Source organism: Schistocerca cancellata, chromosome 11 (assembly GCF_023864275.1).
Source record: "Schistocerca cancellata isolate TAMUIC-IGC-003103 chromosome 11, iqSchCanc2.1, whole genome shotgun sequence".
In the NCBI taxonomy this organism is placed as follows: domain Eukaryota; kingdom Metazoa; phylum Arthropoda; class Insecta; order Orthoptera; family Acrididae; genus Schistocerca; species Schistocerca cancellata.
The window spans coordinates 154,274,696-154,289,248 of NC_064636.1; the positions used below are offsets into that span (position 1 = coordinate 154,274,696).

The 14,553-nt window shown below is 37.2% G+C and overlaps 1 protein-coding gene across 3 annotated transcripts in view; it reads right to left on the reverse strand.

Annotated features, from left to right (window-relative positions):
- LOC126108618 (uncharacterized) overlaps positions 1 to 14,553 on the reverse strand; it is a 98,585-nt gene that overhangs the window by 59,226 nt on the left and 24,806 nt on the right. For 2 of the 3 annotated variants that reach the window (XM_049913929.1, XM_049913930.1), the window contains one exon: positions 10,723 to 11,046. In XM_049913929.1, the coding sequence (XP_049769886.1) occupies positions 10,723 to 11,034 (312 nt within the window). In that variant the 5' untranslated portion in view covers positions 11,035 to 11,046. Of the gene's footprint in view, positions 1 to 10,722; positions 11,047 to 14,181; positions 14,436 to 14,553 lie in introns of all 3 variants that reach the window. The other variant, XM_049913928.1, reaches the window with a different exon arrangement.

The following is a 14,553-nucleotide window of genomic DNA, read 5'->3' on the forward strand; positions in this document are numbered from 1 at the left end:
ATGTGCCCATAGAAAGTTAATCTGCGTTTTCTGATCGCGTCTGTTGGTCTGTCAGTGTGCTGGTACAGCTCTTTGGTAGGTCGCTTCATCCATATGCCATCTCTGTGAATTGGTCCAAATATTTTTCTGAGAATTTTGCGTTCTATTTTTTCTGTGTCTATGATGCCTGATGCTCCAATTGTGGTTGTTTCTGACGCGTACAATGCTTCTGGTAATACAACTGTTTTGTAGTGCCTAAGTTTGGCCTGCCTCGATATGCTTTTCTTATTATAATGTGACCATGTGAGTTTGTATGCCTTCTGGAGTTTCTTCGTTCGTTCCATGTTAGCCGCCTTGTTTGATCCTCCCATTTGTATGTACTTCCCTAAATACTTAAATTTTTCGACTCTTTCTACGGATCCATATACAGTATGCATGGTGTGTACATTGTTGGTCTGTCGTTCCATATATTGTGTCTTCTCGTAAGATACCTGCAGACCTGTTTTGGCAGCTATTTCATGCAAGCATTCCAGTGCTTCCTTTGCCTCCTGTGTATTAGTGCTGAGTATGGCTATATCATCTGCAAATGCCAGACATTTTATGATTGTTTTGGTTTCACGTGTTCTTCCCAGCTGTATTCCTTTAACTTGTTCCTCCCACTGCTTGATAATTTTGTCTAACACCATGTTGAACAGGATTGGTGAGAGCCCGTCTCCTTGTCGGACACCTGTGAGTATGTGGAAGGGTTCCGAAATTTCTCCCATGAACTTAATCTTGGAGGTAGTGTCTGTAAGCGTCTGTTGTATAAGTGCCCTGGTTTTTCTGTCGATACCATATTCTTCCAGCACGTCAAAGAGTGTCTGTCTGTCTATGGAATCATATGCTTTTTTAAAGTCCACAAAGGTAACTACAGTGTTTCTTGCCTGTCTGACTTTCAAAAGTGTTCTCAAGTTCCAGATCTGTTCGATGCATGATCTCCCTTTTCTGAAGCCTGCCTGGTATTCCCCAATTTGCAGATCTGCTTGTGGTTCTAGTCTGTTTAATAGCACCTTAGAGAAAATTTTGTATGTAACTGGTACTAGCGAAATGCCTCTGTAATTGTTTGGATCTGACTTATCACCCTTTTTATGTAATGGATGGATCAATGCACATTTCCGTTCCTCTGGCACTTTCTCTGTGATCCAAATTTCGGAGATAATGTTATGGATTTTTTGGTGATGTTTTCATCTTGGAGTTTCCAGATCTCGGCGATAATACCATCTTCTCTTTATTTATTTTTCATTCCAACACGTAATGTACTTTGTGGATAGCCCTCGTATAATATTGGTCTCTAAGGTTAATATGCTGCAAGAGAAGCTAAGCTTTTGCATATAATGTTGATCTTTTTTGTGTGTGTTGCACTTTGAGATACATCACACAAATGTGCCAGTAAAATTTTCAATAATGAGATAAATGTCTGATCTTCAGGGTTCAAAATTCTTCTAAATGACTCATCATCAAAGAGTTGATTTTTAAATGAGTCAAATGCTCTTTAATTTAATAAATTCATGGTACATTCTTGCACATAGTTCAACTTACGTAGAAGGATATTTACTTTGAAAGTAACGCTTTTCAAACCACTAGTTGCAATATTTTCCCGTGACCTGTCAGAAATAGGTTTGTTTCAGCAGTTGCCAGACAGCGGAAATAACAGGCGACACAGCTATCATAACATAGGAAGCCCGTATGTGCGTACATGTTAAATGCTGAAAGATCATACATTATGTCATAAAAGAAACAAGACATTAGAAGATACTCCTTGAGCATCGGAATTTCGTGAACCATATTGAAATGTGCACATTTAAAGTGCACACTCATATGTCCAGATTCCCAATGAAGTAGACCTCAACTTGATATTACGCTTTTCAGTGTGGTTTTCAGGATGTAAATTTTCTTGGAGCACCAGTATTCTATTATATCATATTTGGTTCTTAATTATGGCATAATGCCATTTGTGCTAGGGGGGAAAAAAAACCATGCACGTGAAATGCAGCGAACAGTTGAAACTAGCCAGTACGGTGGAATTAAACATTTTGTTTCAAATACATTGACTGCCACTGCAGAAAAGGTTAATAAAAGTCAAATTTCTTTTGCAAACAGACAAAAATAACTTCATTGTTCCACAAGGCGAATAATGCTTGACTGTCAGAAAGGTAGAAATAAAATAAAATCTGAAACTAATGCCATATTTTAGCCTTCCATAATTATGTGAATGTATTTTAATTCACTTGATAGCTCCCGGCCACAGATATCCGTTTTGTTTTGATTTGACATGAGAGTATACGAAGGGGAAACAGCAAAATCACTAAATGTAGACACAGATCACGTGGAGACTACCCACTATAACTCTACTCTTGACTTCTCTGCACATCAGCCCCGGACCTACGATATTTGCGGACCGGATCAATACTAAAAAAATCGAATTTTCAAAACTATGTTCATCTTGTAGCGCACATCTTTCTAAAAAGTCTGAAACATAAAACATATGTGTTCGAGGAAATATAAGACATATTATTTGGTCTTAAGTATGCCTAAGTGCAGTGCCACGCCTCCTGATAAATCATTCTTCTAACGCATATCACCGTATTTCACTCTGTGGAATTGAAACGTGTATATTTTGTAATGGATGCCATCAAACTATATTCAGGACAATGGAAATGTCCTGTGGTGCCTCACCTGCTCCCAGTCAACTGGTTCGACAGCCTGCCCCTTTTCAAAAACCAAAATCTCACAATTAATAGCAGATGGGATTGTTTGCAATTGGGAGAACAAGAACTCTTCAGAAAATCTGAACTCTTTAGTACCTATTGGCTAATAACTTGCTGTTTTGTGTGACATAAAATTAAATATAGGATACATAAAACCAATAAAGACAAGAGATAAGCAAGAAATTATGCATTTCTTCAATCCTTAGCTCCTAGCATTTTTTTCTCTCTAATCTCACTACAGCTTTACATTGTGTGCTTTCCTTTCTGGGAGAGGATCTACGGTATTACCTCATCAAAGTTCATGAAACGTTTTGCTACTTGAAAAATCAAAATGTCATTATCTAATACTGAAAAAGCTGTTAACACAAATAATACCCAAGACTGGCGTGGTTTCTCGATCTGATTACATCTATTTTGTCACTGTCTGCTAGATAAAATAAAATAGGCCTTTCTAATATGTCAGCAGTTTTGTAACACACACCAAATAAACAAGACTGTTTTGGCACCAATGGCCATTTTTGTAACACTGCAGAATATAATTCACGCAGTACCAATATCAAATGCCTATTAAGCCTACTACAAACAAACAAAAAAAAAATTGTTAGGAAATAGTTTCACTTTCATTCATACACACCAGTTTCTCAAGCAAGAGATCGAAAAGTAGTATTACGAAATTTTTATATAAATTTGGGATCGTCTTATTCTCCCATAATTTGTGTAATGTCCCCGTTTCTTCTCCTTTCTCGTTCCACAAACAATCTTGTCACCACCAATTCTGTAGCTATTCGTGCCATTGTCAAAATTTGTTTGCTGATTAACTTCACTAACCCTGCCAGAATCACAGTGTAGGTTATCCCGCGATTATTTTCCGGTTAGGCGTTTTACGTTTTTGTGCAACACGTTACTTCCAGAATAGAATTTAAGTGGCTGCTAGACGAGAACTGTACTACTGGTCCTTACTAATGTAGCGATATGGCCAAAAATTTTCTGTCAAAATTTCATTTCCTTGGATACACAGAGAAGATAATACATAATCTTTCTCACTTGTTATTCCTGACAGTTGTTTATTTCCACTCTGGTAGTCTGAATCTATGGATTTCAGTAGTAATTATAACAACACTGATCATTCACAAACCCAATCAACCACATAATCAGACAGCGATTAGCATTCAGACGTTTCACTTTAGTCCACTCAGCTCGTATAGCCCTGTCCTGTCTACGGGAAGTTTATTTCTAGATGCGATGAGACATCACATACACTATGCATGCATTCAAAAATCAACTTTTGATTCAGTCAGAAATCAAATTAAAATGTGTTCAAAAATGTTCAGAATACAATAGGGATGCGTTTCAAAATTATATGAATAATCAATAGACAAACATGCGCTGCATGCTAGGCACTTTGTAATACAAGTTTTTTTCCTCAAGAATATGAATTTGGCGCCCCCTTTTCTCGTTAGCATCTAGCTGCTTGATGCGACTGCTTGCACAGCCAACATCCACATTCCTGTAGCCGGAATCAGGAGAATCTACTACTCAAAGGCAACTCAACTGCGCATGCGTATGAGCCCGCTCATAACTGCTAAAACGAATCTAATGTAAACAGTTGTGACTTCGCTCTCATCGGAGGCAATTTGTTGTTATGAAGCATTGCATAGTCTTCCTAAAGCCTTTGACACATTTTGCATTTGGCAGACACTTGCACGAGCACTGTGTGTCGTCGTATATGGCGCATTTCCTTTGCAATTTAAGTAATTTTTGTTCTTTTTCTCTAGTTTATCTTTTATTGTTGAAGTATTATTGCGCAGTAGTGGGGTACAGTAATATCCTTTGTTAGAGTATCGGTTCTTACCAGTCAAAATTACAAAAAATTAACTGAAAACAATGAAAAATTCCTGGAATTCTAAAAAAAAAAGAACGGGTTTTCCCGGTTTTCTCCCGGATGAAAAAATTCCTGGGTCTTAACTGAATCTCCCGGTTGTCCCTGGTCATATACACCCTGTTTATGTACGCTTGTTACAGTGGTTGTCCCCAACTAAACCAGTTACAGAGGAAAAGCTTGCAGCATTTTTTGCAAGGATTGATGATATTTTTAATCACCTTGGCAAATGCAAATTCTTCACCATGCTCCAGCTGCTATCAGATTCATGTAGCTATTAAAGATGGAGAAGAAGACAGCTTTTGTTGTACCCTGTGGTCTGTCTTTTTGGAGAGAGTGCAAGAACAAAAACCAAATGTACCTCTTCAAACTATATCTGAGGTAGCTGGACCTTTCAAAGTCTTAGCACTCTATATTGCAGGACCATTTGCCTTAACAGTAAAAAGTAACATACATTTTATCTGTCGCTGACCATTTCTCTCATCATCTTATTGTGTGACCCACTGCAGACATGGCCGCTGAGATGGTTGTGAGAGCACTGGTAACTTATTTTGCACTACAATCCAGAAGTCCAGAGGCCATTATAGCAGACTGAGGGACAAACGTTATGGCCAATCTTATCATACAGTTATCTTGACTGTTTAAAATAAAGAAGTTCAGAGCTACGTCATTTCATTCTAAGAGTAATGGCAGGGTTGAACACATTCATAAAACAGTACCTAGAATCTTATCTTATAACATGACTAGCTTCCCCTCAGACTGGGATTGTCTATTACCGTATGTGATTTCGTCATACAACACCAGAGTACACGAAACCACAGTGTCGATTCCCTTTGAGGTTGTTTATCATCACATAATGCATTCATCTTTCAAGACTTAAGCTGTCACCTGAAATGAATTCCAGCAAAGTGAAGTACCTGGCTAAAAGATTAACATTTATTTTGAAGAGAATTCAGCAGAACAATGTAGCTGAACATGGAGACAGCTCCATAGTTGAAAGGATGCTAGGATGCTGATATACCCATTAGGAGATCATGGGATGTTATAACAAACTGCCATGAAATTGGGCAGAACTAAGAAATTTACATGTCCCTGCACTAGACCATTACAGATACTGTATTTCACATTGCCTGTCAACGTTGAATTACAGATCAGAAGATTACAGCTCAGTTTGATCGCTTGACCAAGTATAAAGATATATAGCACCTACTGTAGAGGATCCAGCAAATCTCAGAAATGTTTAGAACAGATGTTGATATAATTTACAATCTGTTACCCTATCAACTTACAGTCTAGGGATTAAAAACAATTTTTATCTTGCGTGGGAGAAGAAACTATCTATTTCAATTAACTGATGATTCTGCTCTGTGTTTTCGCCTCGTGGCCTCTTCAGCCCCGTTTCACTCTTATTTATTCCTCTATATTTCATTACCTGCATCTACAACTAAATGGTTTTGTCACATGTTTGCATTATTTCACTACGTAGAGACATTGTCACTACATAATTGTCTAGGTTGTCTGGTGTGGTGAAGTTACATTAAAATTTATGAAATTTGAAAATCTGCATTATCACACAAGTGCAGATTGTAAAAGCCAGTATCATGGATAAGACTAACGTGTTGTTAGGAAAGGTTTCCAGAAATAAGATCCCACTCTCCGTGAACCAAAACACCTATTGTTAAACCACCGCCCAAGAAGCACAATCCAGCACTGCTCCACACACCTGGCCTCCAAGTAGACATTGATGATACAGTGTAGTATCTTTACTTACACTTGAGTGGCACAATTCAGCACCTTATGTAGATTCCATTTCTTCTTGGAAAATACTGAAGACAGTTTGTCTCTTACACAACAAACTCGAATGGTCCCAGATTGATAGTTGAATTAACCAAACGTTGGTTCCACTGCATAAGTATCAACTAGATATATGCCAACCCCTATGTCGTTCTGGTTTCACTTGTGTTTTCTAATCGGAATTTCACTCTCCACAAGTACCAAGTAACAATGAATAGTAGTGGACTTCTATTCAAAGCATCCTGTTGCAATACTCTGGGAGATGAATTTCTGTTCTCAGCACAAATGAAAGAAATTTGAAATGTCGCTATCAAACCATTCCTGTCATCCATTCCAAAAATTAGCTTATCTCTCAGTAGACATCCTGTCTCATCACTTTTTCCAGATACTAGCAACAATGAACTGTTCTAGTCCTTAAAATAGTTGATGACACAGGAGCAGCAACAAGTCACTAGACATAGCTGCCACATGTATTATGGATTCCACCAGCCCAATATTTTATTTAACATAACAGGCCCAGTAGTGACTTCCACCCTGCTTGCTATTGTGATACTCAGCATGACTCTATACTGCTCTTTCACACCTGAAGTTATGTAGCAGAATACACACAGCCACTCCAGCTTATCATGTTTCATGGCAAGTTGCAACACATTGTGTGAGGTGGAGCGGAAAAGTTGAGATATAACACATCATTTGAGGGAAAATGATGAGTTACACTCTCTGTCCTAATGTAAGAAATACGATTAAGATATTTCATTAAAAAAATACTTAAGTTTCAGACAGCGAATTGTGGGAGAAATAGTTTATTAATATTTGCAGGTAATATGGAGTATATGGGCGCAGCATATCTGCAAGATGGGATGACAAGTTCAGTGTCTCCACCTGGTGTGGGCCATTAGTTCTTAGAAGTCAAACTTTGAGATGTGTTGCGACCATGAAAGAATGGTGCTCACAATAACGATAGAGACGATATATGGACAAAAACAAACATGTTTTTAAAGTGTCATTCTGATATTATTTCTCAATCTGACATTTTTCTTTGTCAAAATGTATTTTTGTTGTGTAGTCTAATGAGACAAGACATCTATAACTCAAACAATTGTAATATGATAGTGTTAAACATATCTTAGGGGAGCTATCTTCAATGTATAAAGCAGCTTTAATTTTCTTCGTCACAGATTCCATCTCTCTCTCATCTTCTACCACTTAAGACACTGCAAAGGAAATGAAGTCCACTAAGAAGGACAGAAGCACATTTATTTGGATCTGATCAGCAGGTCCAAATCACAATTACTTCACATCATAGGCGACCATAAAAACTATAATATCTACCATTTACTGATCAATTCAATAGGTGGATAAACAACACCTCAAAGTTAATAAGATTTATTTTTCTGCTGCCACAAACTGTCATCTTGTAATTTCAAAATGGCTCTGAGCACTATGGGACTTAACTTCTGAGGTCATCAGTCCCCTAGAATTTAGAACTACTTAAACCTAACTAACTTAAGGACATCACACACATCCATGTCCGAGGCAGGATTCAAACCTGCGACCATAGCGGTCGCGCGGTTCCACACTATAGCGCCTAGAACCGCTCTTGTAATTTCACCTAGGATTGTTTTCTTTAATTAAACTACATGGTGTACATAAAGTCCGGGAACACTTTCAATTATTTATAGCATTAGAACCAAACATTGTACAGATATCATACACGTTACTTTGAAAAGAAACCCCGACTTCTTTTTTCTTTTTTTTCCCTTGTATACGGCCACAGCGTAGTTTGGTAATTTTGCTGATAGTCAGTGCTAGTCACAAACATGGCCAGTTCTGGTGCAGAGCGAGCTTTCTGTCTGTCGAAGTTCGATGAAAACAGGTGGGCTATTGCTGTTCAAAGATCTTTAGAACCAAGTACAGTAAGAAGCTACCAACAAGGAAGGCTATTTACTACTGGCACAATAAATTCCACCCCATTTTCATTGTGAAGTTCGTGGGTATCTGAGCACGGAGCTGCCGCATCAATGGATCCGCTGTGCTACAGAAGAGGACAGCTATTTTATGAAATGGCCTCCCCAATCACCAGATCTCACTCCGTGTGACATTTTCCTGTGGGGACACATCTGGTTTATGTACCACCTCTAGCATGTGATGTAGCAAAGCACCGGGAGAGAATACGAGAAGCGACTGCCACAGTCAACGATGTCATGCTGGGACAGGTATGGCAAGAATTTGCTTACCATATTGACTTCTGCCGGGTCACTCATGATTCGCATATCAAATGTTTGTAAAAAGAAAACTTTCAGAGTTTCTCTTCAGAAAGCAATATGTATGACATCTGTGCAATGCTTAGTTCTTGTGCAATAAATAATTGAAAGTATTCCCAGACTTTATGTACACCCCGTATTATTATTTGGTATCTGTCTTGTAAACTGTTTATTTGTGTTACTGTTTCAAACAACAGTCTCTTATTATTGTGCTTATGTGTTCATTTGATATTCTTTTAAGTTATTTTTACAATTTGTTCATTAGATCACAGAAGCATCAGGTTTCCCAGTTGTCTTTTTATACTTATGTTAGTTAAGTCATTTTACATTATGTTACTAAAAAATCAAAGATTTCACGTTATGTTTTTGTTTCATTGTTGACACGCAATTTTCCTGTCTCTGTCAATACATAATTTTTCAAACATTTATCAAACAATGGAAAATCCAGGATGGAATGTAACAATATCATGAAAAGGAACGTTGCTACTCACCATATGCTGTCGTGGATAGGCACAACAGAAAGACTGTCACAAATAAGCTTTCGGCTAACATGGCCTTTACACTTACACACACACACACACACACACACACACACACACACACACACACACACACACACACACAGTCTCTGGCAACTGATTTTGAAAATTTTAGATTGTTTAATAAGTACTTTATTTTAAGGTAACTCTAAACAAACCCATTTGTATTTTGTGGTAGTGTGTTGCAATGAGTTTTTTCTAGTTAAATAATGTTATCGTTGAATCTGAAATTTCACTCTGAAGAAGCATGCAACAAGGATGAGGAACCACTACACATATTTTGTATTTTTGTTTTTTTATTATTCGTTACATTTCACAACTATTTTGCTTCAAAGTACAACAAAATAACAAATTTTATGATTACACACGAGAAGAACTCTTTGTGCTTGCCAGCACCACTATGTTTTTATCCCCTAGGTACACAAAGTTCTTAAGTTTTAAATGTTCATACTTATGTGTTGCTCATTTCACTGTGTGTTTACTACTAAGTAAGTGATTACTGACCATCCTTGTAAAGGCTAGCATCCGTCATGTAAATTGTTTTATGGATAAGATAGATGACTCCACACCTATGTATGACATGTTAATCCAAATCTTGATTAAGAATGATGTATAAATTGGAATGGACAGTTACAGAAAGTAGTCAGCTCACAACCTGTGACTTCCATGTATTTTTTATAGTCCATAATAGCACTTATAACCACAAAATTAAGTAAAAATTGGTACATGACTGTACACCACACCCATTAACAATTTGATAAACCTGCAATATGATGCACAAGGCAAATAAAAATCAGGATTAAGAAGATCCTTATATTTTCCTTTTACTGGGTTCGGTGGTCCATGAGCAAAGAGGCCAACATACACAATTTATGTTAAACTCTAATAAAATGTTAGAGTACTTGCTAATGACCTAAGCAGATAGTCTAGAGACGGCATTTGATGCTAAGTGTATACAAATATTTGCTACAAATTACTAAAGAGTGCAGACCTGAATCAGAACCACGTTTTGTAAACAGTCAATTTCCAATTCAGGCATTTGTTGGAAATGAATGGATAGGTCTTTGTAGTAAGCTGACATTTTGAATCAATCCTAAGGCCCTACTTATACGGTACAATTGGAGAAGATCTGTCCATACCAGACAGGTACCTGGAATGAACTCGTAGTCCAGACCAATGTTTTCACTTGTTTGAGAAAAGTTTCTTGTTACCCTTTTAATTATAAACTGCACACCTAAATCAAATCTTGCAATGTAGTTCACTATGCACCAAGTACGAATAATACCGCCAAACTTTACAAAGATTAACAACTACATCATTGTTCAATACCATATGCACCAATGTCCTAGCAGTACTTGTAGAATGTTGAAAATAATTCACAAATAAAGAAGGTGTAGTAGCAAAATATGTAACAACCTTCTCTTCTGAGCAATGCTAGTGACAATGTCTGGCCACTATGCAGAAATACAGAAATTATTCTTTCTAAATCACAAAATAAAGCTATATACAAAAGCACTTACCTCATTGGCAGTATTTAAATACTCAAGCCACATAGTTTCACCAAACTTCTTTACAGAACTGTGTAATTCAGAAGAACCATGCAGACCTCTTGAGTCATTGTATAAAATACTGTTACTTATAACACTTTTGTATAAACTTGCAGCATAGCTATAGTTACTGCATTTAGACTGTTGTGAAGAAAGTGATGTTGATGGGGAAACAGATGCTACAGAAGACTCGAGTCTTGCATTGTAGTGTGTATCTTGTTGGCTAACCTTCAAGTTTTCCTTAGTGGAAACCATTCTGGCTTTTTCAAGGTGGCAATCATTCATCAGGAGAAGGTACTGAAATGAATGAATAAGCATACAGTGCGTTGTGTGATACAATATTTACTTCTAATTACACAGCCAGTATTAAATAAATTATAATAAATTACATACCAGCATTCCTTTCTAATGCTGAAAATATAATTAATCACAAAACAATGCCCTGAGCAAGAGTGAAGTTTACACGTTTTACTGGCTCATTTTCATTAATGTTTTACACAGGATCCCAGGTTTGTTTCCCGGTGGGTTTGGGGATTTTTCTCTTCCCGGGGACTGGGTGTTTGTGGTATCGGTATTGGTATCATCATCACCACCATCACCATCACCATCACCATCACCATCATTTGTGTCAGTGGCTACAATGGACTGTGTAAAAAACTGGACTGTGTAAAAATTGGGACTTTGTACGGGCACTGATGACCGCGCAGTTGAACGCCCAACAAACCAAACATCATCATCATTAATCTTTTACAGAATAAAAGTAGTACTCAATTTGTTAACATGCATTCTCTTGCAGTGCACAATTCTAAGAACATCAGAGCAGAATTTATCTCAAAAGAAAAAACCACAAAAAGTGAAAATTTCAATAAAGGTTTTAAGAATTGCCTACTAGAAAAATAGGGATAATTCAGAACAACTGATATGATTAATAAACTGATTTTATGGATACATAGAAAATGTACTAGACAAGATTTGGAGCCTTAAGAATCACTACTTAATTAAAGAACTGTTGCGCACAAATCATCTGCACTAACAATTGTGAAAACTGCAACCCCAAGAAAGTCACATGTGCTTGCATTTTCTACCACCAATTATGTACGCTACTATACACAAATGATTACAATCAAAGCACTGAATATTATCTGTGGCTTTGAGGATTGTGAAGACCCTGCACACTGAAATCAGAAAATACAAGTGCTGCGGAACACAATCAAGGAGACACTGGATATGTTATGGGGACTCTCTCTCCATACAGTTTCTATGACAGTCTACAAATAGTCTACAGTGTTCAATCAAGTATCCATGACAAACAAGTTGCTAACCAAAACATATCCAGGACACATTTTCCGGTTAATGTGTCATGTGAAAGTGCAGTCAAGTACACTGTGTATATGACATTATTCAAAGAGGTTTTCTGCATTCCTTGTCACACGTGGCTGGGCATAATACTACTGAAGTACGCTGGGTGGTGTTGTCAGGAGGAAAAGATGTATGTGGGACTCAAAAATATATTGACGCAGGAGTAGCTGTTCACATTTTCAAAACATTTACAATATAAGTCAATATTTCATGTTGTATTGAAGGACCGTCAAATCATTGAACTCTGTGTTAGTCTGCTACATCACTCCCCAACAAAATCAGCTGGACATGGATGGTTCAATATGAAAGATGATAAGATTTCTCAAAGATGTATAAATAACCCACGCAAATTCAATTCCACATCTAGATAGACGGGATGTTCAAATCTTTTAAATGCTACTCGTAGATGAAGGTAAATGTGCAACGGCACTCCGACATTCAGTTTCAAGACAGAGGCATAGACAGGTACATGGGCAGCAACTGAAGGCTGAAGTACACGAACACTTTTATGTTTAACACTAACATTCCCAGCTACAATTTGTACTGTATCAGAATGTTTTAGCAAGTATCCTGTTTGACTACGAAGAATCAACTGAGCAAAAGATGATCACAATATGTGAAATAGGCACAAATAATGTGTAATGCGAAATTACAGACTCTCTGCACTGCTCTGTTTTGGCACAGACATTGGCAGTGAATACACAGCACCTATCAGCTGGGCGCACATGTTATGATACCTCCAGTTGAAGTTGTCACAGACTGCCTGGAACACACGCCTTACCGAAAACACAAGTTTCCTCATTATGCCAAATGAATTAGTTTTTACTGCACCACTGATTGTCTGTGCAGCCTTTTTAAGTCCGAAGTGTTTTAATGACTGATGTCTGTTACCACATAGCCTATTTGAGTGGCTGTTAAGAAGAAGTAATGCACTTTAAACTATAGAAGAGTTGAAATGAGAGTTCATTTTAAGTCATTTTGTGGCTCAGAGCAGGGATTGCTATCTTCCACTTAGTGTTCCCTGCAAGATGGAACAAAGTCTAAAAGAATTGGATGTTTGAGCATGGCCATGGCCTGAAGGATCCAGACCGCTAGAATGAATTATCAAGACAATAATTCATCAAGAAGAGACGCATGAGGTAACAGACAACAATCTAAAATGGTGTTCAAGGAATACTCAAGCTATGTAATGCATACCCACAGCTTTTACCACAGCCATTTCTCAAATTTTACACCGTACTTGATAACCATGAGGGGAGATGAAACTGTTATACTGGAAAGATTCCAAGTTTCACAAGAAAGTATACCAATTTTCAAGAAATATTGAGAAGATAACATTTGTTGCCTGTGGCAACTGAGAATTAACAAAGTTACATTACTTGAAGCATTACACTGGCTAAATATTTTGACAATTAATGAAGGATACTGAGGAAATATTATTGAAAAGTTCACAATAACATGATTCGTGAACAAAATACTTCAATAGAGGGTAGAAAACTGGCAGCCACGAATAACAACAGCACGGATGCATTACAGATAAGCAACACAGATATAACACAACTATGATTTAGAAGAAAATTTTGTGGGTGTGACAGAGAAGACAGCCTGACTTATTTACAGCTGATGGACAAAACATCTACCATCTCAGCACATATGTTGACTATGAGACTACATGTTGAACATGCCCAGTGCAATATTCATTACACCCATAGCCACCGAGCAGATGTTGGCACTCTGGTTGCTAGTTATAGCCAACACATCCGACACAACATAACTTCTCACCTAAATCCTGTGAGAAGTGACCAATTACTTCTCCTATTTGTTGTGTTGCACATGATTACACATCTGTGACTGAGATAACAGGAGGAATGTCATAAATTGCAGGAGTAATAATAAAAAAGAATAAATACAAAATTTCAGAAAGTTACTAGATGATAATAGTGAACTATTAGAAGACAAGACCCTTAAAAACTGGGAGACAAAATTAAATCTGACTTTGTGTCTAAATTGTCAAAACAAAATAACAGAATAATTAATTAGACTATAAAGTTAACTTACTAGAGGAGAACTTACCATCATGAGTGCACAATATTGCTTGTAATGAGTTTTGTCATTATTTCACAGATGGAAATACACATTTTCATACAGTACAAACTGATATTTCAAACATGAAAGAGCACGTAGAGTCTTGCAACATGAAACAGTCGAGTCCTCAGTCTACCTTAACCAGTTTAGAGGAAAGATTGCAAATGTTCGTTGAATGTGAGGTGTAATCCGCTAGATCAAAACCACTTTTGTGGAAAGCAGTACTGATCACAAAAATGAATCTGAAAAGATTTGGGATGTGTTAAAGGAAACTAAATGAGCTCTAGAAATTAGAAAATTTCATCAAAGTCTGGCAGTACTGAAAAAATTTTTTGAAGATTTACAGCTAGGAAATAGTAT